The 20,964-nt window shown below is 43.7% G+C and overlaps 1 protein-coding gene across 1 annotated transcript; it reads left to right on the forward strand.

The window, feature by feature from the left end:
- Positions 1-758: 758 nt before the first annotated feature.
- On the forward strand, positions 759-16,149 carry PCDH18 (protocadherin 18). The gene is made up of 4 exons (XM_025462243.3): positions 759-3,221; positions 4,160-4,248; positions 4,343-4,506; positions 13,425-16,149. Exons 1-4 carry the CDS (start codon positions 759-761, stop codon positions 14,090-14,092), a joined length of 3,384 nt encoding a protein of 1,127 aa, XP_025318028.1. The 3' UTR covers positions 14,093-16,149.
- The last annotated feature ends 4,815 nt before the right edge of the window (positions 16,150-20,964 follow it).

Raw genomic sequence — 20,964 nt, forward strand, 5'->3', positions numbered from 1 at the left:
GCCCCGGACCCTCCTCCCCCGCTCCCCCTGCAGCTCCTCATTCTCCCGGACCCTGCTCCACCTCTCCCCCCACAGCCTCCCTCCTCCGGACCCTGCCCCCCTGCTCCCCCCGCAACTCCCCTCCCCCGGACCCTGCTCCCCGCTCCCCCTGGCTCCCCCTGCAGCTCCTCCGTCCCCCGGCCCCTGCTCCCCGCTCCCCCTGCAGCTCTCCACTTGTTCCTCCCTCCCGCAGCCCTCCTCCCCCGGCCCCTGCTCCCCGCTCCCCCGGCCCCGCCCCGCCCCGCCCCTCCCCTCCCCTCCCGGCGGGTCCGGCCCCCTCCCCCCCGCCCCCGCGCCGGGGCCTCGGGCCGCCCGGGATTCGGGGCCCCGCTGATTGGCTGGCGGCGATTCCGCACACGCCGGGCAGCGGAGCTTTGTGTGAGTTGAAGTGAAGTTGTGCCGCTCGGAGCCCGGAGTCGGCGGCCGCGGGCTGGTCCGCAGCGGGGCGGGGAGGAGGGAGCAGGAGCAGCAGGAGCAGCAGGAGCAGCAGGAGCAGGGCCCGCCGACCCGGCTACACCCGCCGACCCGGCTACACCCGCGGACCGCGCCGGCCGGGAGGGAGTCGCGGTGCGTATGCGGCTCGGGGGCGCGAGCCGGGGCGGGGGGCGTGCGGGAGGCGGCGGGGCCGGGAGCTGAGCGGGAGCCGAGCGCGCCGGGCCCCCCCCGCGGTCCCCCCGCGGCCCCCCGCGGCCCCCGGGCCAGGCGCCCCCGCGGCGACCATGCGCTGCCGGCTGCTGTGCGCCCTGCTCGCCGCGTCGCTGGGCTGCGCCGTCCTGGGCCGCAACCTCCGGTACCGCATCTACGAGGAGCAGCGGGTGGGCTCGGTGGTCGCGCGGCTGTCGGAGGACGCGGCCGAGGCGCTGCGGGGGCTGCCCGGCGCGGCCGTGCGCTTCCGGGCCATGCAGCGGGGCAGCGCGCCGCTGCTGCGGGTGGACGAGGACACGGGCGAGGTCAGCGTGGGCGCGCCCATCGACCGCGAGCAGCTGTGCGCGCGGAACCTCAACTGCTGCATCGAGTTCGACGTGATCACGCTCCCCACCGAGCACCTGCAGCTGTTCCACATCGAGGTGGAGGTGCTGGACATCAACGACAACGCCCCGCAGTTCGCGCGGCCCGTCATCCCCATCGAGATCTCGGAGAGCGCGGCCGTGGGGACGCGCATCCCGCTGGACGGCGCCTCGGACCCGGACGTGGGCGACAACGCCCTGCACACCTACTCGCTCTCCGCCAACGACTTCTTCGCCATCGAGGTGCGGACCCGGACGGATGGGGCCAAGTACGCGGAGCTCATCGTGGTGCGGGAGCTGGACCGGGAGCTGCGCGCCAGCTACGAGCTCCTGCTCACGGCCTCCGACCTGGGGGTGCCCCAGAGGTCCGGCTCCTCCGTCCTCAAGATCAGCATCTCGGACTCCAACGACAACAGCCCGGCCTTCGAGCAGCCCTCTTACGTCATCCAGCTCCCGGAGGACTCCCCGCTGGGCACGCTGCTCCTGGACCTCAACGCCACCGATCCAGACGAGGGCGCCAACGGGAAGGTCGTCTACGCCTTCAGCAGTCATGTGCCCCCCAGAATCCTAGAGACGTTCAAGATCGACTCAGAAACGGGGCATCTGACTCTCTTCAGGCACGTGGACTACGAAGTCACCAAATCCTACGAGATCGACGTCCAGGCCCAAGACCTGGGCCCCAATTCCATCCCGGCGCACTGCAAGATCATCATCAAGGTGGTGGACGTCAATGACAACAGGCCGGAGATTAACATCAACCTCATGTCCCCCGGGAAAGAGGAAATATCCTACGTCTTTGAAGGGGACCCCGTTGACACGTTCGTGGCCCTGGTCAGGGTTCAGGACAAGGATTCCGGGCTGAACGGGGAAATCGTGTGCAGGCTTCACGGTCACGGCCACTTTAAGCTTCAGAAGACTTACGAGAACAACTATCTGATCTTGACCAACGCCACGCTGGACCGGGAGAAGAGGTCCGAGTACAGCTTGACCGTGATCGCCGAGGACAAGGGGACGCCCAGCCTGTCCTCGGTGAAGCATTTCACCGTTCAGATCAATGACATAAACGACAACCCACCCCGCTTCCAGAGGAGTCGGTACGAATTTGCCATCTCGGAGAACAACTCGCCAGGGGCCTACATCACCACGGTCACAGCCACAGACCCCGACCTGGGAGAAAACGGGCAGGTGACCTACACCATCCTGGAGAGTTTTATCCTGGGAAGCTCCATAACGACCTACGTGACCATCGACCCATCCAATGGAGCCATCTACGCCCTCAGAATCTTCGATCACGAGGAGGTGAGTCAGATCCCTTTCGTGGTCGAAGCAAGAGATGGAGGAAGCCCAAAGCAACTGGCAAGCAACACCACAGTCGTGCTCACCGTCATCGATGAGAATGACAACGTCCCCGTCGTTATAGGGCCCGCGCTGCGCAACAACACTGCGGAAATCTCCATACCCAAGGGGGCCGAGAGTGGCTTCCACGTCACAAGGATCAGGGCAATTGACAGAGACTCCGGGGTGAATGCTGAGCTCAGTTGCTCCATAGTAGCGGGCAACGAGGAGAACACCTTCCTAATTGACCCACGGTCATGCGACATCCACACCAACGTGAGCATGGAGTCGGTTCCCCACACGGAGTGGGAGCTCGCCGTTGTCATCCAGGACAAGGGCAGTCCTCAGCTGCACACCAGAGTCCTCCTGAAGTGCGTGATCTTTGAGTACGCCGAGTCCGTGACCAGTACAGCAATGACCTCAGTAAGCCAGGCGTCTCTGGATGTCTCCATGATTATAATAATCTCCCTAGGAGCAATTTGTGCCGTGCTGTTGGTCATCATGGTGCTGTTTGCAACTCGGTGTAACCGAGAAAAGAAGGACACTAGATCCTACAACTGCAGGGTGGCCGAATCCACTTACCAGCACCACCCGAAGAGGCCATCCAGGCAGATTCACAAAGGGGACATTACGCTGGTGCCTACCATGAATGGCACTCTGCCCATCAGGTCTCATCACAGGTCATCTCCGTCTTCCTCTCCAACCTTGGAAAGAGGGCAGATGGGCAGCCGGCAGAGTCACCACAGTCACCAGTCCCTCAACAGTTTGGTGACCATCTCGTCCAACCACGTGCCAGAGAATTTCTCCCTAGAGCTCACCCATGCCACTCCGGCTGTTGAGGTAAGATCATTCTCTGCATCCCTTCACCGACCCAGTCAGCTCCTAGGGTTCACGAGCTGCCTTATGGGTTAGCCATGTTTCCATTGAGAAGTAGACAGCAACTCTTAACAATATTCAAATCACATTGGATACAGGTTGCGTTGTGTGTACGTAGCAGGTATGCATACCTCAGCCTGCTGTTTGGTTTTCCTTAAAGAATTTGCTTGCATGGGTTTATGTCTAATACTGAAAAATAAATGTGAAGGTCCTCAGTGACTGTCTAATTAGAATTACCGTTACTTCCCAGATTAAGGTACTGGGGGCCAAGTATAAATGGACTTGTTTTATTTGCATAGTTGTGGTTCCTTCCTAACCAAAAAAAAAAAAAAAAAAAAAAGAAAAGAAAAAAAAACAAAAACAAAAACAAAAAAAAACAAACCAAAATAAAACCACAAGGAGAAAAAACAAAAAACAAAAAACTGAGGCCTCCAGAATGCCATCTGAATGCATGTCACATTTGTTCGACTTTTGTGATTTTTCTGGCATGATTTCAGCTGCATGTGTTCGAGTTGTTGTATTTCATGACATTTCCCAGATATTTTGATAGCTGGTCACTTTAATCTGCCCTAGAAGATAAAGGAAAACAAGCTGTTGTTTAGCAAGGAGTTCTCTTTCCAAAAGAAAAAGCCAGTGTATGAGGTCATTGAAAGCTCTCTGGGGGGTGTTCAGTTCCACGTGGTGGCTGCCTGCATAGGTCCGCCACCTTCCAGCAAATGCAGCCCTTTAACACACAGGTGACGTGTTCAGTTGGGACGAACTAGTGAGCAACTGTTTTTCCCTTGCTTGCAGCTTTTGAGTATGGGGGGTGGGGTGGGGTTTGTTTCCAAGAAATCAGTTCTTTTTTTTTTTTTTTTTTTTTTTTTTTTTAAGAAATCAGTTCTTGTCTGTTTGGTTTCCAGCAGGTCTCCCAGCTTCTCTCAATGCTCCACCAGGGGCAATATCAGCCAAGGCCAAGTTTTCGAGGCAACAAATATTCCAGGAGCTATAGGTATGAATGACCTTTCTGTTTATTGCCTGTTGAGTCTCCAGTAACGTGAATGCAGAAGAGTAAAACCCAAGCTTTCTCTGATTCATCTTTCTAGATACGCCCTCCAAGACATGGACAAATTTAGCTTGAAAGACAGTGGCCGTGGTGACAGTGAAGCAGGAGACAGTGATTATGATTTGGGGCGAGATTCACCAATTGACAGGCTGCTGGGTGAAGGATTCAGTGACCTGTTTCTTACTGATGGAAGAATTCCGGCAGGTAAGAGGGTGGCGGGGGTGCTAGGTCCTTATTTCCAGACCTGCTACACCCACGAAGTAACGGTTTCTCCCACGCTTGTATTTTTCTTTGTCCTTTGCCCTGAAGGACCTGTCGTGTGTACACTGCTAACAATGAACAGGACCTGGAACACTTCAGCATCTTTTTCTTTTTTTTCTTTTTAAGATTTTACTTATTTATTCATGAGAGACAGGCCAAGGGAGAAGCAGGCTCCATGCGGGGAGCCCGATGCGGGACTCGATCCCAGGACCTCGGGTCACACCCTGAGCTGAAGGCAGCGCTCAACCGCGGAGCCCCCCGGGCTGCCCCAGAATCTTTTCCTTTAAAATTCATGTTAAACTGTTGGTAGAGAAGGAGCAGCCATCAGAGCTTAGCAGAACAAGAAGAAAGGAGTGAGGGGAGGAGGCTAGAAAAAGCCACACCACTTCTTTCCTCTTCCTGCCCCCTCCATCCAGGCCTGCCACAGGACAGTCTTGGGCAACTCTTTATGAAATTACTGGGTGGTGGTTGTTATTCAAACAGCCTGTTTTGGTGCCTGGTGGTGAACTGGACTATAATTTGGAGGACACACATTTCCTGTGATGGGAACCAACTCACAGAATCAGAGATTAAAATACGCTAGGAAATGGTACCACCTCAATCACCAAAAATAGGACAAAGAATGCATCTTGGTGGGTGGTGAGCACAGAATATTTTTTGCCACCTTTCATTTTCTATCTCCACTGTAGTGGAAGAAGAACAAGAGTTTAAGAGGGGAGTTTAGAGGTACATAAGCCAGGTGGAGGCGATCCTAGGAAGTTATGAGCCACGTTTTCCTTAGAGCCCCCCCTTCCCCCAAGTTGTGCAATAGAAACTCTCTGAATCAACTGGGTAGATCCTGACTACCTCATTGGAGCAACCCTGTTGCCAGAGTTGGGGAAATTAAATCGACTCTTAGGGGCACATCAGTGTTGCTTTGGCTACTTAACATTTCTTTTCTTTTTTTTTTTTTAAAGATTTTATTTATTCATGAGAGACACAGAGAGAGAGAGAGAGAGGCAGAGACACAGGAAGAGGGAGAAGCAGGCCCCACAGGGAGCCCAATATGGGACTTGATCCCGGGACTCCAGGACTATGCCCCCAGCCAAAGGCAGGCCCTAAACCGCTGAGCCACCCAGGCATCCCCTACTTAACGTTTCTAAAGTCCATTGAATGTTGATAAAATGACTGCCATTTGATAAATGCAAAAAAGGCAGAACAAAACAATTACCCATATGTGTCCATCAAACGTCTATTTTCTAAATATGGATAAGAAAGGGAGTTTAGGAAAGAGTCGTGAAGGAGCTTCAGAGAGCCACGGAAATGCAGGTGAAAGCACTGCCAAGAAAGTTCTAGTGCTGATGGTGATAGTTGCCGCCCATATTAACTCACTTTGTCCCTACACTTCCCTAGGGTCCATGAGGACTTGGGTACCTGCCTTCTGTCTCCCAACACTTCAACAGACTTAGGAATCAGGAGTGGGGTGGTACCATTTGCTTCGACATGGATGGAACTGGAGGGTATTATGCTGAGTGAAATGTCAATCGGAGAAGGACAAACATTATATGGTCTCATTCATTTGGGGAATATAAAGAATATTGACAGGGAGTAAAGGGGAAAGGAGAAAAAATGAGTGGGAAATATCAGAAAGGGAGACAGAACATGAAGAGTCCTAACTCTGGGATATGAACTAGGGGTGGTGGAAGGGAAGATGGGCGGGGGGGGGGGGTGACTGGGTGACAGGTACTGAGGGGGGCACTTGGCAGGATGAGCACTGGGTGTTATGCTATATGTTGGCAAATTGAACACCAATAAATTTACAAAAAAAAAAAATGGGAGTGGGGTGGTAGGAAAGGTAGTGTTCTCCTCCTCCTCCTCCTCCTTCTCCTTCTTCCTCTGCTTCTGCTTCTTTTAGGTTTGAAAACTGAAGCTTATAAAGGTCAAAACATGTGTTCCCAAATCAGGCAGTTTGTTGTGGTAGAGGCGAGATTTGGACCAATCCTCATACTCTTGAACACTAACCTGGGGATCCCTGGGTGGCTCAGTGGTTTGGCTCCTGCCTTCGCCTGGCGTCATCCTGGAGACCTGGGATCGAGTCCCACATTGGGCTCCCTGTGTGGAGCCTGCTTCCCCCTCTGCCTGTGTCTCTGCCTCTCTCTCTGTGTGTCTTGCATGAATAAATAAACAAAATCTAAAAAAAAAAAAACAAAAAACAAAAAAACACCAACCTAGAGTAATATGAAGCAACAGGTTTTTTTTTTTTTTTAAATAAATAAATGTAGCAATGTATTTGTTTCTAAATTCTTGATTGAGTCCCACTAGTTAATTGAGTCTATGAAGTGATTGAAGGCTGCTGATTCCATTATGTCACCACAGTACTAGGTCCTGCATCTCTGGCAGGATGGATGCATGGGAAGGGCTTCTAACAGCATCAAGGGCTCCAAGGTACATGAGAACCAATATTTGCACAGCAGTGTCTTTGTTTCTTTGTTTTTTTTTTTTTTAATTTTTTTTTAAATTTTTTAAATTTATGATAGTCACACAGAGAGAGAGAGGCAGAGATACAGGCAGAGGGAGAAGCAGGCTCCATGCACCGGGAGCCCAATGTGGGATTCGATCCCGGGTCTCCAGGATCGCACCCTGGGCCAAAGGCAGGCGCCAAACCGTTGCGCCACCAAGGGATCCATAGACTTCCTATTTAAGGGAAGAAATAAATCTCTGACAATCTAGTGGACTATATCTAGCCTCAGAAAGCTTGCTCAAAGAGAGCCAGTTTTATTATTTAAACCAATGAAATGAAAGAACCAGCCGGCTGAATTTCTATGACTCAGTGATGCTTGATGGGACTCGATTTTGAATATTGATCTCTAATTTTGAATCAGGTGATAGATATCCCAAATTACATTATTTCAGTAACACAGAAAAGTAGCATAATGGGCATAACATCCGTGTTTTATTATAGAAGTTATATGTTAAACTGAATGGTGTCTATTCACTGAGATTTTAATTTATTGGCATAGTTAAAAGGAAAGTAACTGTCCCTACTTCGATAACCTTTCCATTTGGGGGCCTATATGATGCCTAGAATCCTTTTTATTTATTTATTTATGTATTTATTTATTTATTTATTTATTTACTTACTTACTTATTTACTTATTTATTATTTACTTTTAAAGGTTTTATTTACTTATTCATGAGAGACACAGGAGGGGCAGAGACACAGGCAGAGGGAGAAGCAAAGTCCCTGTGGGGAGCCTGGTGCCGGGACTCGATCCCAGGACCCTGGGATTTCACCCTGGGCCAAAGGCAGACAGACCCTCAACCACTGAGCCACCCAGGTGTCCCCTAAAATCCTTTTTAATTCTGAAATTGTGTAATTATAACAGCTCACCCACCTGGTTTAGAAAAAAAGCAAGACTTCTCTTTCCCTCTTTCAGAGCTACCAACGCCAGACATGTTGACGGCAGTAGAGTTATCCAACCCTTGCATTAAAAAAAATAAAATAAAATAAAAATAAGTGTTAATAAAGTCATTGAGGCAACAATAGGTAGATGTAAAGTCTAGGGTAACAGTCTTACGTGGTGAGTGGCTTTAAATTAACTTCTTAGAAGTGAACATTTCTTTTCAAAGTTAGAGGTTCACTTTTATGGTATCAGTAATAACACCACTTAATATATAGATAGTCCTTTAAAAAACTCCATAGTTACGCAATCTTATCTAGGCGTGTAGTGGGAGAGCTATATTGCTGGTATACGGTGTTGTTTTATAGTAGACACATTTCTTTCTTCCTAGCTGCCTGCCTCCATGTGGGGAAGGCATTCTGGCGGCATAGAGCACTGGGATATTACCAGTGATTTATAAAATATTTTAAACCTTATTCATGTCTGGCTAGTATGGGGAAAAATGTGCATATTGAGTATCTATACAGAGATAATCATCCTTTAATTATGACCATCATTCTGATGATACTTCAACCATTTTCTGGCTTGCTATTCATTCTGGCAGCTTTGGCCAGCACATTAGAGCATAAAACTTGTGCTTTGTAAACTTATATTCCCAGGAAATAGCCCAACTCCAAAAAGAAAAAAAAAAAATGTAAGTCCACATCTGAATGCCATTAACAGAAATCAGTGCAGTTTTCGAGAGCATGTATATTTTTAGGACTTGAGTGTCTTATTCCAACTATTTTTCCTGCATCAAACTGTGATCAAATATAGATTATGTTTCGTTGCATTGCCTGCCAGCAAGGTCATTTCTGGTCATTCATTCTATTAATTCCCACAGAAACATCCTTCATTCTGAGCAGCGAGACCAGCAAGCATTTTTGTCTGTTAGCTCATGTTTGTCAACATACTTTCTTCCTTACTCATTCAGCTTTGAACCCCAGGGCCACGCATGCTCCTGCGACATTTCCATTCTCCCAGTCTATCAGCTGCGCCAGCATGATTTATCAAGGCTTCAGATTTTGTGTCTTGAGCTACTCCTTTATTGGGCTCATTCCACTTTTCATTAATCTGCCATCTGCAATTACTTAACTCCAACATTTCTCTTTAATTCCGTGTTCTGTCCATCGTCATGGCCTATATCCCCGTTGTGGCCTCTCTTCCACGGCCACTTTACTGTACCAGCGCACAGCCTGATAGTCATTCTCTAGCACCTCCTCCCTTTGTCAAATATTTCTCTTACGCAGCTTGCATAACTTTCTCAGGACATTTTAATTTACATTTTTGGGGTTTGAAATCAGTAATTGACTTCTGTTGCCCAGCAACGCCTAATAAAACGACTTCCCTTGACATTCCAAGGCCCATAAAATCCTGTCCTAGCTTATTGACTCTCCTCCGTTCCAACTTTTCTTGTGTCTTTTGCAATAGGCAGAGCCATGTCTCCACCAGTCCTTTGCTCATGGGGCCTTTCTTCCTGAAAAAAACTGGTTTCTCTTCACTATGTCTGAGTCCCCTTCCTCTCTCAAAAGTTGTTTCAGGTGTCTCTTTAACTACAGCAGCTTCCACTTGCCTTCTTAGTGTTTCTTTCCTTGACATGCCTTCAGCATCATGTAGCCTGGCACACTAGCTGGGGGCTTAGGGCTACCTTTGTTACACTTGACTCAGAACTGGATCCCAAACTATTTGAGGACAGGGGGAGCGATCATCTCACTTTACATATGGCAGCCTCTGATTACGCAACCCATCGTTTACTTAAGAACAAATGGCCTACAAGAAATTAGGCATATATATATATATATATATATATATATTTTTTTTTTTTTTTTTTTTTTTTTTTTTTTACTTTTTCTCCTTATGTCAGGTCCTACCTAGAAGGTATTGTACAGTCACAAAATTGACAGTCATATGATGGGAAGGAAGAGCTCTCTGCTTCCTCACCCCAGCCCCTTCCCAGAGGAAATTTAACCCCCTGGCAGCTTTCAAGTGGAGACACAAAGACTAGCCATGTGCACCACTTGCCAATAAGCTCCAACTTACTGGATGCGGTATGAGGCGTCTGGGGCACTGAATTATGTATATGCACTGAGAATGTTTTTAAATAGTTGAGTCTCCAGAGGAAAGGTGGAAAATCTCAATGAGACAGCAATGCCCTACTCTGTGCCCCTGCCCCCCTCCCATCTCTATTACTTTCCCCAAACTTCTCTCCATTGGCTTTTCTTCATCAGTGTTTCCTACTTCATGGATTTACAGAACTTGAATGTTAATTTGCCGTTGTATAATTAAAGCTCCACTTATGTCTTGCAGAGTTATGAAATAGCATTCCCTGGTCTAAAAATTTCTTGTAACCAGATTACTTGTGAACCTGAACTTTCATTGTAGTCGTCCAGATTGTATTTTTGGTTATATGTTGATTACGTTCAGGTCTTTCGAAAGTTGAACATACGCAGGATCCTTAGAAGCCTGTGTGATTTTTCCTCTTTCCCCACTCTGTCATTAAATATTGAGAGAAAAACAAAGCCAATCAAATAATCAATCCAACAATTAAGTCCTTCCCACAGAGTTAAAGGCCGGAAAACAAATGAAAGGTGTCATCAGATCTGTTTCCCTTCCCTCTAAACAGGATGTGTGTAAGACAAGATAGACAGATCTCCTTTCCATTTTCAGAGACCCAGGGAATTAGGGAAAAAAATTTCATTACCACTTGGAGAATTATTTCGCTGCTGAGAAAAACCTCATTGCTAATTAAGGCATTCCAGTTACTTTCAACTCCTTTTGGTTTTGTCCACATTAAATGATGAGCAATAGTTAGCAAATATTTCCAGGCAGTAATAATGCATGAAGTCAGTACATCTAAACCTGCTTTTGTTCTTAAATCATCCACCCTTATTTAAGCTTAGCCCTTCTTCATGGCAAAAGTACACAAGGATTCTTGGGGTTTGCCCTTTGTTGTACCCACAGCACTCACGCCCTCTCTGCATTTTCCCTGCTTTCTTTGTATTTTTAGCTTTCCTACCAGTCCAACATTCTGCTCTCATTTTTGTTCCTCAGATTAACCTCTTCTCTGTAAGAACTGAGGCCCAGAATTGGTAGGTTTAAAACTGAACCATCTCCAAAAGTTTAAGTGATGAAAGGCAGTGACTTCCATCCCTTTCAACATAGTCCTTCTTTTTTTTTTTTTTTTTTTTTTTTTTTTTTTTTGAGAGAAGGAAGGAAGGGTGCATGGTAGAGGGAGAGAGAGAGTGAGAATCTTAAGCTGGCCTTGGAGCCTGATGTGGGGCTTGACCTCACAACCCTGAGATCATGAAATCAAGAGTTGGACACTTAACAGACTGAGCCACCCAGGTGCCCTATTTCTCTTTTTCTGAGAGACAACTTTTACTCTTCACTTTCCTTCTTTTGTATATAAATCTTTAAAATGTTATTTGATTACATAAGATCTACCCTCTTAACGCTTTTTAAATTGTACAATCCAGTATTGTTAACTACAAGCCCAGTGTTGTATAGCAGATCTCCAGAACTTGCTCCTCTTGCTTAACCAAAACTTGATACCCATTGATTAACAGTGCCCCATTGCTTCAACTTCCCACACGCACACACCTCCTGGGAACCACCATTCCACTCTTGGATTTTACACAAGTTTGTTCATTTTAGATAGATACCTTCTATACATAGAGTCACATAGAGTGTTTATCCTGTGACTGGCTTATTTCACTGAGTATAATGTCACATATTGCAGACTCTTCTTCCTATTTTAAGGCTGAGTAGTATTCCATTGTATGCGTCTACTACATTGTTTCTATCCATTTATCAATAGTGGACATTCAGGTTGGTTGTTTTTTTGTTTTTTGTTTTTTGTTTTTGTTTTTGTTTTTACACATCTTGGTTACTGTGAATAGTACTGCAGTGAACAGGGAAGTGATAATGTCTCTTAGAGATCCTGATTTTAGTTCTTTTGGTTAAATACCCAGAAGTGGGATCGCTGGGTAATATGGTGGTTATAGTTTTATTTTTTTGAGGAACTTCCAAATTGTTTTCCATAGTGGCTGCACCATTTTGTGTTCTTAGCAACAGTGTACGAGTATTCCAATTTCTTTACGTTTTTGTCAACACTTGTTATTACTTTTTTTATAACAGCCATCCTAACAGATTTGAAATGCAATCTCAAGTGGTTTTGATTTACATTTCTCTGATGATTAGAAAATGTATAGTAACTGATTATTCTATGCAGACATTTTACCTGGTGCTAGGGATACAGCGATAAACATAATGGACTACTTGCTTCCCCCAACAAAGGATTTGGCATTGTTCAAGAATCATCCTTTTCCAGGATCATTTGGGGAGAAGAGAAATCTTTCCTAAGTAGCTAGATCTAGAGAATTAGCTCTCAATAGATAGGTATGCTTGGTATCGATCCAGTTTTTCTTCAAATGTAAGATAATTAGTTTGCATTTTCTGCATCCTGTCACTTGCTCTAAAACAAAATCGTGATACCAAAGAGACCTAATTGTCACTAAAAGATATGGGTGATTTGTGGAGTATTTTTTACATTTTTTGCCTTCCCTCATTGTTACGTACTTTAGTTATTATATTTGGCAAATTTAGAGATTTTTCTCCTCTTTTATTTCCTGTTTTTCTAGTATCATCTATCATTTTCTATGAGTATGGCCACTCACATTCCAATAAGGCTTTATAACAACTGGAAGAACTAACCAATGGATTTTTTTTTTTTTTATATTCTTCAGCTTTTGATGACTTTTCCATCTATTTGCATTTCAGACCTCTAAAAGAGGACTTCTTAACAGACTAACTATGGATGCCTGGTAGTTGGGGATAATTTACACCTGCTATATTAAGTAACAAATCAGTAAATAATCTAGAATTCATCTGAGAGAGATTAATAAGGAGAACAACCTGATAGCTTATATTCCCATATGCCTCCATTAAAAGTAAAGTTGGTCGGATAGACCTCAATATCTAGAAAGCTACGCATAAGTATTACTCAAAAAAATTATCTGGTGGTGTTCTAAAATTGTGGATTTCACCTTATAGCCCTGAGTTTTTTAGAATTTATGTTCAGCAAATATTGCATCACCCATATCTTTGCTCTTTTTCAGTCATCCTCATGTGTAAGTTATAAATCCACTTTCTCATTACTTGAGGAGCAGATATCTTATCCCTGAGAAGTGTGTGAGTCATAACCCTCCTTTCCTTATTTGGTAAAGAGGGTGGGGAGAAAGGACAGTCCATAAAACCGATATACAAATGAAACCCAGAAGTGTAGTCCATTTAGTGTGTAGCATAACAGGCCAGTGTCATGGTAGTAGTTTAAAAGTGTTCCATTTTTTTTTTTTTTTTTTGAGAAGTATAATGACATTTGCTGTATCATTTTGAGTCATGTTGGGTCTGATAACGAATCCCCGTTTGCTTTCCCTGGTGTAGCGATGAGGCTTTGCACGGAGGAGTGCAGGGTCCTGGGACACTCTGACCAGTGTTGGATGCCACCACTGCCCTCGCCATCCTCCGACTATAGGAGTAACATGTTCATTCCGGGGGAGGACTTCCCAGCACAGCCCCAGCAGCAGCATCCGCACCCGAGTCTGGAGGAGGACACCCCGCCTGCAGATTCTGGTGAGAAGAAGAAGAGTTTTTCCACCTTTGGGAAGGACTCCCCAAACGAGGAGGACTCCGGGGACACCAGCACATCCTCTCTGCTCTCGGAGATGAGCAGTGTGTTCCAGCGCCTCTTGCCCCCTTCCCTGGACACCTATCCCGAGGGTGGCGAGGTGGACCGGTCCAACTCTCTGGAACGTCGGAAGGGACCCCTGCCAGCCAAGACGGTGGGTTACCCCCAAGGTGTGGCCGCCTGGGCGGCCAGTACCCATTTCCAAAATCCTACCAACAGCTCTGGTCCCCCGCTTGGGACCCACTCCAGCGTGCAGCCTTCTTCGAAGTGGCTGCCGGCCATGGAGGAGATCCCCGAGAATTATGAAGAAGATGACTTTGACAATGTGCTCAATCATCTCAACGATGGGAAGCACGAACTCATGGATGCCAGCGAGTTGGTGGCTGAGATTAACAAACTGCTCCAGGACGTCCGCCAGAGCTAGGAGATGATGCTGGCCACGCATTTTTGTTTCCATATCTGTGGAAATAGGGGACAGAGAAAGCCCCTGAAAGAACTGGCATTGCCAAATAATTGCATTTATCATAAATGTGTCTGTGTATATTGAATATGAAATACTGTATTTTCGTATGTACACAATGCAAGTGTGATTATTTTAATCTGTATTTTAAAAATACATTTGTACCTTATATTTATGTGTAATTTAACAGACAAATTTTATTTTTTTACTCCCATGAGAAACATGTCTTTCCTAATCACGTAGAAACTAGCCACTGTTCAAATGTGATCATGCCAGTCAACCACAAAGTGTAAGGGCACTGTGTAGATTAGTGACGTCGGGGAAGACGTTGCCATGCTGTCGGAACAACCCCACTAAAACGTTATACAGTCCTTAGTTTCATTAAGTGATCCAGTTTCTTTTCTCGATACTTAAAAAGAAAAAGAAAAAGAAATGAAGCATCAGTGAGAATGTTCAATTATTTTATTATTGCCGTTATTTTTACTGCTCTCTGCTAGTCCTGATTGCAGCAAAGTCAGAGCAGGAAGTGAAATTTCATTTTGGGACTGGGAAATATCTTTCACAGACAATGATGAAAATAGGGCTGGAGTCCATGCTTCCTAACCCCCGGGGCCCTACTGTTGTGGAGCATCACGCTGGCCTGTCCTTGAGCATATTTCTCCTGAAGTATTATTGTCTGTTTGTAATCATGGTAAACAATGGATTGCACCCCATCCTCGTAACAGTAGAGATGCTCCAAGGAAATGGAATCTGTCCTTCGAATGGGTAACCGTATGTATCCCAACAGCGAAAAGTACTCGTGGACCAAGACTGTTATGTCCGTGTCCGTCCTAGGGTAGTAAATATAATTGATTTATTCTGAAGCTCTTCTATTTGATTCTTCCCCTCTCCTCTCACAATACTTGAACATTTTTATCTTCTGCAATGTTTTTGCTATAACTATTCACTTTTAGCTTTTGTCTCAGTGCATGACCTCATATTTTTGCTTTTATTTTTAGTATAAGGACATTTATAAAATTATGATTTTGTTATTGCAGTTCTGTTGTATTTGTTGTGTGACAGACGACAAATTCTTTAATTATTGTGCTGTTATCGCTCTGTGTGGAATGCCTTGGTAAAGGAGATCGTTATTATGACTGTTCTCATTTATGACCAAGCTTCTAGTAACGTTATTTCTATGAATACACTATCTTGATTGTACTCTCCAGAAAATTTTGCTGTCAATGAAAATAAAAGGAAAATTAAAAGTAAAGCTAAAGAACTGTCCATAAATCAGAGTCCCTTTTCCTCCATAGATGTTCAAAAGCTTTGCATGAAGCATATTCTTCATGAGAGGATAATTCCGTGTTGAGTTTTGAACGATAAAGAGGGAACACTCGGCTGGCTTGGCAAACAAGAAAAACACAATGGAAAAAAAAATGACTTTGAGACCTGTAATGGGAATGAAAGAAGCCTACCATATTCCCAGTAGATTAAAGAATTTAAATGCATTTGAAGTAGAAAGAAAAAAAGGAATAATCAAATAGTAACTGCTTGAACATTTTTCAAATTAAAAAAAATCCCTTCTCAGAACATTTTGTATTAAGTTGGTTCCAAAAAATGTGCCTTACAGTGTTTCCAAGTGGTGAAAACATTATCCTCCTTGGTTCACTAGTAGGGAATTGAAATACAAAGAAAGTTAAAGAGCCTAAAAGAGGCTAAACTCAGATATTTTAAATCTCAAATGAGCACCACATCAAACAGATGTGTATGTCTTCCGAAAGGCACATTTTCCTTTGTAGGAGGGATTGGAGTTCCAAGGGAAATTTCCGTTTATTTTTCAGTAGATTACACACATAAATGCTAGCCACATTTGAAAACTTTTTTTTTTTTCAAATTCACTTCTTTTCAGTACATATTATCATTAAAAGAAAATTTCTTCACTGTTCTTACTTTAAAGCACCACTGGTAATTAGGAAACAAAGCTGGGAATTGATGTTTAAATAATGTGAAGTAAATAAAATGTAATATATTAAACACAACCTTTGTGAATTGTCTGTATAGTAAACATTCCATTTTTCAGACTCCTTGATCCCTTTGGCTCCATTTGATTGCTTTAAATGGTCTTCAGTGATAATACATTTTTTTTTGAAGATTTTATTTATGTATTTGAGAGAATGAGACAGAGCACAAGCAGGAGGAGGAGTAGAAGAGGGAGGGGGTGATGCAGAGAGAGAGGGAGAAGCTGGCAACCAGGGGAGCAGGGAGCCTGACACTGGGCTGGATCCCAGGACCCAGAGATCATGACCTGAGCCAAAGTCAGATGCTTGACCAAGTGAGCCACCCAGGCAACCCAGTGGAAATCTTCTCTTAATGGGATTATCTTCCAAAAATGTAAACTCAACACTGAATCTGTTGCTTAGTAAGTCTTCCTTTTACATGTTTATTTATAGGATGATTGGAATTGGCTTTCTTCAAATTCTTACAGGTTATTAACAGTGTTATTCATTTATAATTTCTTTCTTCCTTGGTGTTTAGCAGATGAGACTTATAAGTGTATTAATCATTTAAACTCTTTCTCCTCCTGTCATACAGCTGCCAAATTTACCGCTTACCAATAGATAATAACCGTTCAGGCCAAAAAAAAAAAAAAAATGGTTAAATTACCCTTACTGGAGTCACTGAAGAAGTCTCATTTGTGAAAATCATCTCAGCATCCTTGCGTCATTCTTTTGATACCAGCTAATGTCAGAAAATATTCAAAACTGAGCTTGAACCATTGACACATGACAATTCAAAAATGTGACTCTATTTAAAAATTAGTTGTGTGGGTGAAAAAGGTATTGCCTGACATAGCAACTTTCATCCCTGCATGAACTCCTAGAACTAGTCCAACCACAGTTCAGGTAATTTGCCAAACTACTGAAAAGGTTTCGATGTTCCCTTCGAATATATAATGAATGCGTCATCACAGTATCAAAGACTGGGGATGCGCTGAACTCTGAAAAGCAATAAATATTGCTATATACATGTAAATTCAAACCGTACAAAAGTCTTAAAGATTTATGTTGAGTTTTAAAAAGAATAAAAACAGGACAAGCATTTTAAAAGACCCAGAGTATTGACTTCCTTAATTGCGAGTTAGGTTCATAAGACAAAGCTATCTTACGTAAAAAAAAAAAAAAAAAAAGCTGTTTTATATATTGTGGAAGTATGAGTCGCCTTACTGAGTGTCATCACTTTTAATGTATTAGGATGTCTCTGTGAAGGCTAGAAATAATTTTATGTGGACACATAAAGTTTTAATTTGATGAATTAAGCTATTTGAACCATTGAAGATGCCTGCCATTCAGTTTAGTGCCCAGGACGAACAAAAAGTCACTTTTCTGAAATAAGTAAATAATAAATAATACCTGAATTAGTACAATGCAGTTGAAAACCCTTTAGTGCCCAAGTTGTGCTTCAGTCTTCATCTGTGTAACCAGAGTCATAGTCAAGTGTATACAATCTGTGTACCAGAAATAATAGGGCACCGGATATACTCTAGACTTATATATATATGTGTATACACAGAATAGGTGAACACTGTATGACAGATCTGAAAACGATAGGTATGTGTCTCTCTAATTCATATTTTTATTATACGCTAACTTATACAACCTATGGAACTGTTAGAAGAAGTTTATGAGGGGCTGGCATTGCAAAAATTGCTACCAAAATTTACATACTTCTTGACTTTTAAAATTGCAATAACATCCTACTCTGGCACTTTAAAATAATAGTTTTCTATTTCCTTTTATGACTTCTGCAAGTTGCTCCTCATTCTTGTTTGCTTTTTCAGATTTTATCTTTTCAATTTATTTATTTTATGGTACGCTCTTCCTTGATAATTTACCCTACTGTCCACATTTTATAGCGATCTCCAAATTTTCGCATGTATATAGCTCTTTATATAACCACTTAGATTTTATCAATTTTTTCAACATCTTTTCTTTGTTGTTAATACAATAGAGATCATATTTTTGAGATATGAAACTAATATCTATTCATTCTCAGTAAAGCTTGCTCCTCCAATTCACTGTTTTAATGGAAGGATAAACTTATACAGCTAAGAATGAAAGGGTCATTTCTGCTGTTCTGTTTTAAATTAAGTGTTTTTGAGTGCCTAGGGAGATATTAGTGTAGAAAACTTAATTTATTAAGGGAGGAATTTTTTTGGTTTAAATATAAAACACTTCTTATGTATTAAGGATTGGGCTAGGAAAGGTAAGCTTGGAATCTTAGTACAAGGCAAAGTTAAGTGCAAGGAAATAAGTATGAAAGTAAGAGAGACCCATTAGCCACAGAAAAGAAAGACAAATCGAGCAATTGTTGAGAGCATCGGGCCCTAAAGGTGAATAATAAATGGAGAAAAGCAAAATCTCAGATGTTAGTATCTTCTTTATTCTCACTTCCCATGATCTTTAGATGAACCTGTAGAACGAAGCACTGCTTTGGGGGAAGACGTTTCTCCTTTCCCTGACTCTCCCTGCACACGAGTGCAGATTATAAAAAATAGTGCCAAGGTGTGTGTGCCTCTGACGTAGCGTCTCTCCTCCTCACTGCCTTGGGATGGCCTGCAGAAGATTCCGATGCTCTTTCTTGCCCAAACAGGGGAGGGGCTGATGGCATAAACTGTGATAACATTTCAAAGTGCTTTTACCTAAATGAAGGAAAGCTTTTAAGAGCCCAGGTACATTCTTGTTTTATTAAAAGGTACAATCTGTGGCTTAAAATAACTGACCACACAATATTCTGAACAGAAGAGACATTGACTCCTTTGGAAATAGATCTCTGCGTTAGCCAGAGCTTTAGGATCCAAATAATCTACACAACTTGCAGGAAATCTTGTTATGTGAAATGTAACATCCAAAAAAAAAAAAAAAAAAAAAAAAAGCAAGAATATGTTATGAATTCTAACCAGAAAAACATTTTGTCAGTCCCTGCCTTGCAGTTTGAATCTGTTCTGCAAACTCATGCCTGGAGGCTGTCCGTGTGGGTTGCATGAACTTCCTCTAGAGAATTTTGATAATTGCTGGGTGTCGGGTGGTGAATACACAAGAAGATCACCTGACCACAACCAAAGTGTCATTGCAGGGAAAGTCTACAAAGGACCAACAGCTACAACTGACTGTTCTTCACTGCATTTTCTCCCTTTCTCCTCACTTTCTCCTTGGATGGCAACCGAGTAGAGGGCCAGCATATCAATCATTCTCTATTCGGCAAGTGTTCATTGTGCCCTTACTGTGTATCAGAGGCTGTTTGAGGTGTTTGAAATACATTGATAAATAAAAAAAGACAAGAAAAGGCGACAACAACTGCTGCTCACCTTTAGAATGGCCAAAATCCAGAACACGGACAATACCAGAAGCTGGTAAGGGCGTGGAGATACAGAAACTCTTCACACACTGCTGATGAGAATGCAAAAATGGTAGAGCCACTTTGGAAGACAGCTTAGAGATTTCTTTGAAAACGTAAACAGAAGTGTATCATATGATCCAGCAGTCATGCTTCTGAGTATTTATTTAGCCAAGGGCTTTAAAAACACGTCCACGCAAAGTCGTGCACAAAGATGTTCATGATAGCTTTATTCATAGTTGTCAATACTTGGAAGCAACTAAGATGTCTTTCAGTCAGCGAATGAATAAAATGTAGAACGGGTCCCATCTAGATAATGGAATCGTGTTTAGTGCTAAAAAGAAATGACCTACCATGCCATGGGAAGCCATGAGGAATCTTAAATTTATTCATATTACTGCACGAAAGGGCCCAATCTGGAAAGGCTTCTCACTGTATGAGTCCAACTGTAAGACATCCTGGAAAAGACAAAATAATGGAGAAAATAAAAAGTACCATGGTTGTCAGGGATCACGCAGGGATGGGAAGAGGGATGAAGCAGAGCACAGAGAATTTTTAGGGTAATTTTTAGGTAAATTTTTAGGTAAAAATTTTAGAATTTTTACCTAGAAAGTAAAGCACAGAGGGTGGACAGTAATGCAAACAATGGATTTGGGGTAATTATGATGTGCCAAAGTGGGTTCATCAACTGTTACAAATGTACTACTCTTGTAGGAAGGTTGCTACTGGGGGAGGTTTTGCATGTATGGGTTCAGGGGGTATACAGGAAATCTCACATTTTCAAAAAAATTTTTTTTCAATTTATTTATTTATGATAGTCACAGAGAGAGAGAGAGAGAGAGAGAGAGAGGCAGAGACACAGGCAGAGGGAGAAGCAGGCTCCATGCACCCATGCACTGGGAGCCCGATGTGGGATTCGATCCCAGGTCTCCAGGATCGCGCCCTGGGCCAAAGGCAGGCGCCAAACCGCTACACCACCCAGGGATCCCTCTTCTCACATTTTTGCTGTCCATATAAAATTGCTCTAAAATAACCAAGTCTTAAAGAGAGGGGGTGGGGATGAAGAGCAAAGTCAGATACGTCCTACTCAGTGTAATGAGCAAGAGGAGGAGGATGAAACGACCAGAGGCCCTACTTTGTTTACCTGTACATGTCTGGCACCTAAAACACTACCTGGCCCATTACAGATGCTCAAGAAATATCTGTGGAATGCATGGTTGATTCTATGTTTCTTCTGAACCCAAATACTACCCAGGGAGAAGGACTGAGGAAATATTGCGATGTGACCATAAAGATCTGCATTATGACCCAAACACGCTGAAGTATTAAGCCTCAGAGAACTTGAATAGTAGAAAGTCAAATCAAATCCAATGTTTTCTGCCAGTAGCAGGAACTGGAAATCAAGAAAAACTGACACTGGGTATGACTATATATGGCTATTTATTTTTCACTTTTCTCAG

Source organism: Canis lupus, chromosome 19 (genome assembly GCF_003254725.2).
Source record: "Canis lupus dingo isolate Sandy chromosome 19, ASM325472v2, whole genome shotgun sequence".
In the NCBI taxonomy this organism is placed as follows: domain Eukaryota; kingdom Metazoa; phylum Chordata; class Mammalia; order Carnivora; family Canidae; genus Canis; species Canis lupus.

Bases quoted from the DNA above. Each gene is read 5' to 3' on its own strand.
- PCDH18 (XM_025462243.3), top strand. From the start codon at position 759: ATGCGCTGCCGGCTGCTGTGCGCCCTGCTCGCCGCGTCGCTGGGCTGC. The intron at 3,222-4,159 runs GTAAGATCATTC...TTTGGTTTCCAG, and splicing joins ATGCCACTCCGGCTGTTGAG to CAGGTCTCCCAGCTTCTCTC. The intron at 4,507-13,424 runs GTAAGAGGGTGG...TCCCTGGTGTAG, and splicing joins TGATGGAAGAATTCCGGCAG to CGATGAGGCTTTGCACGGAG.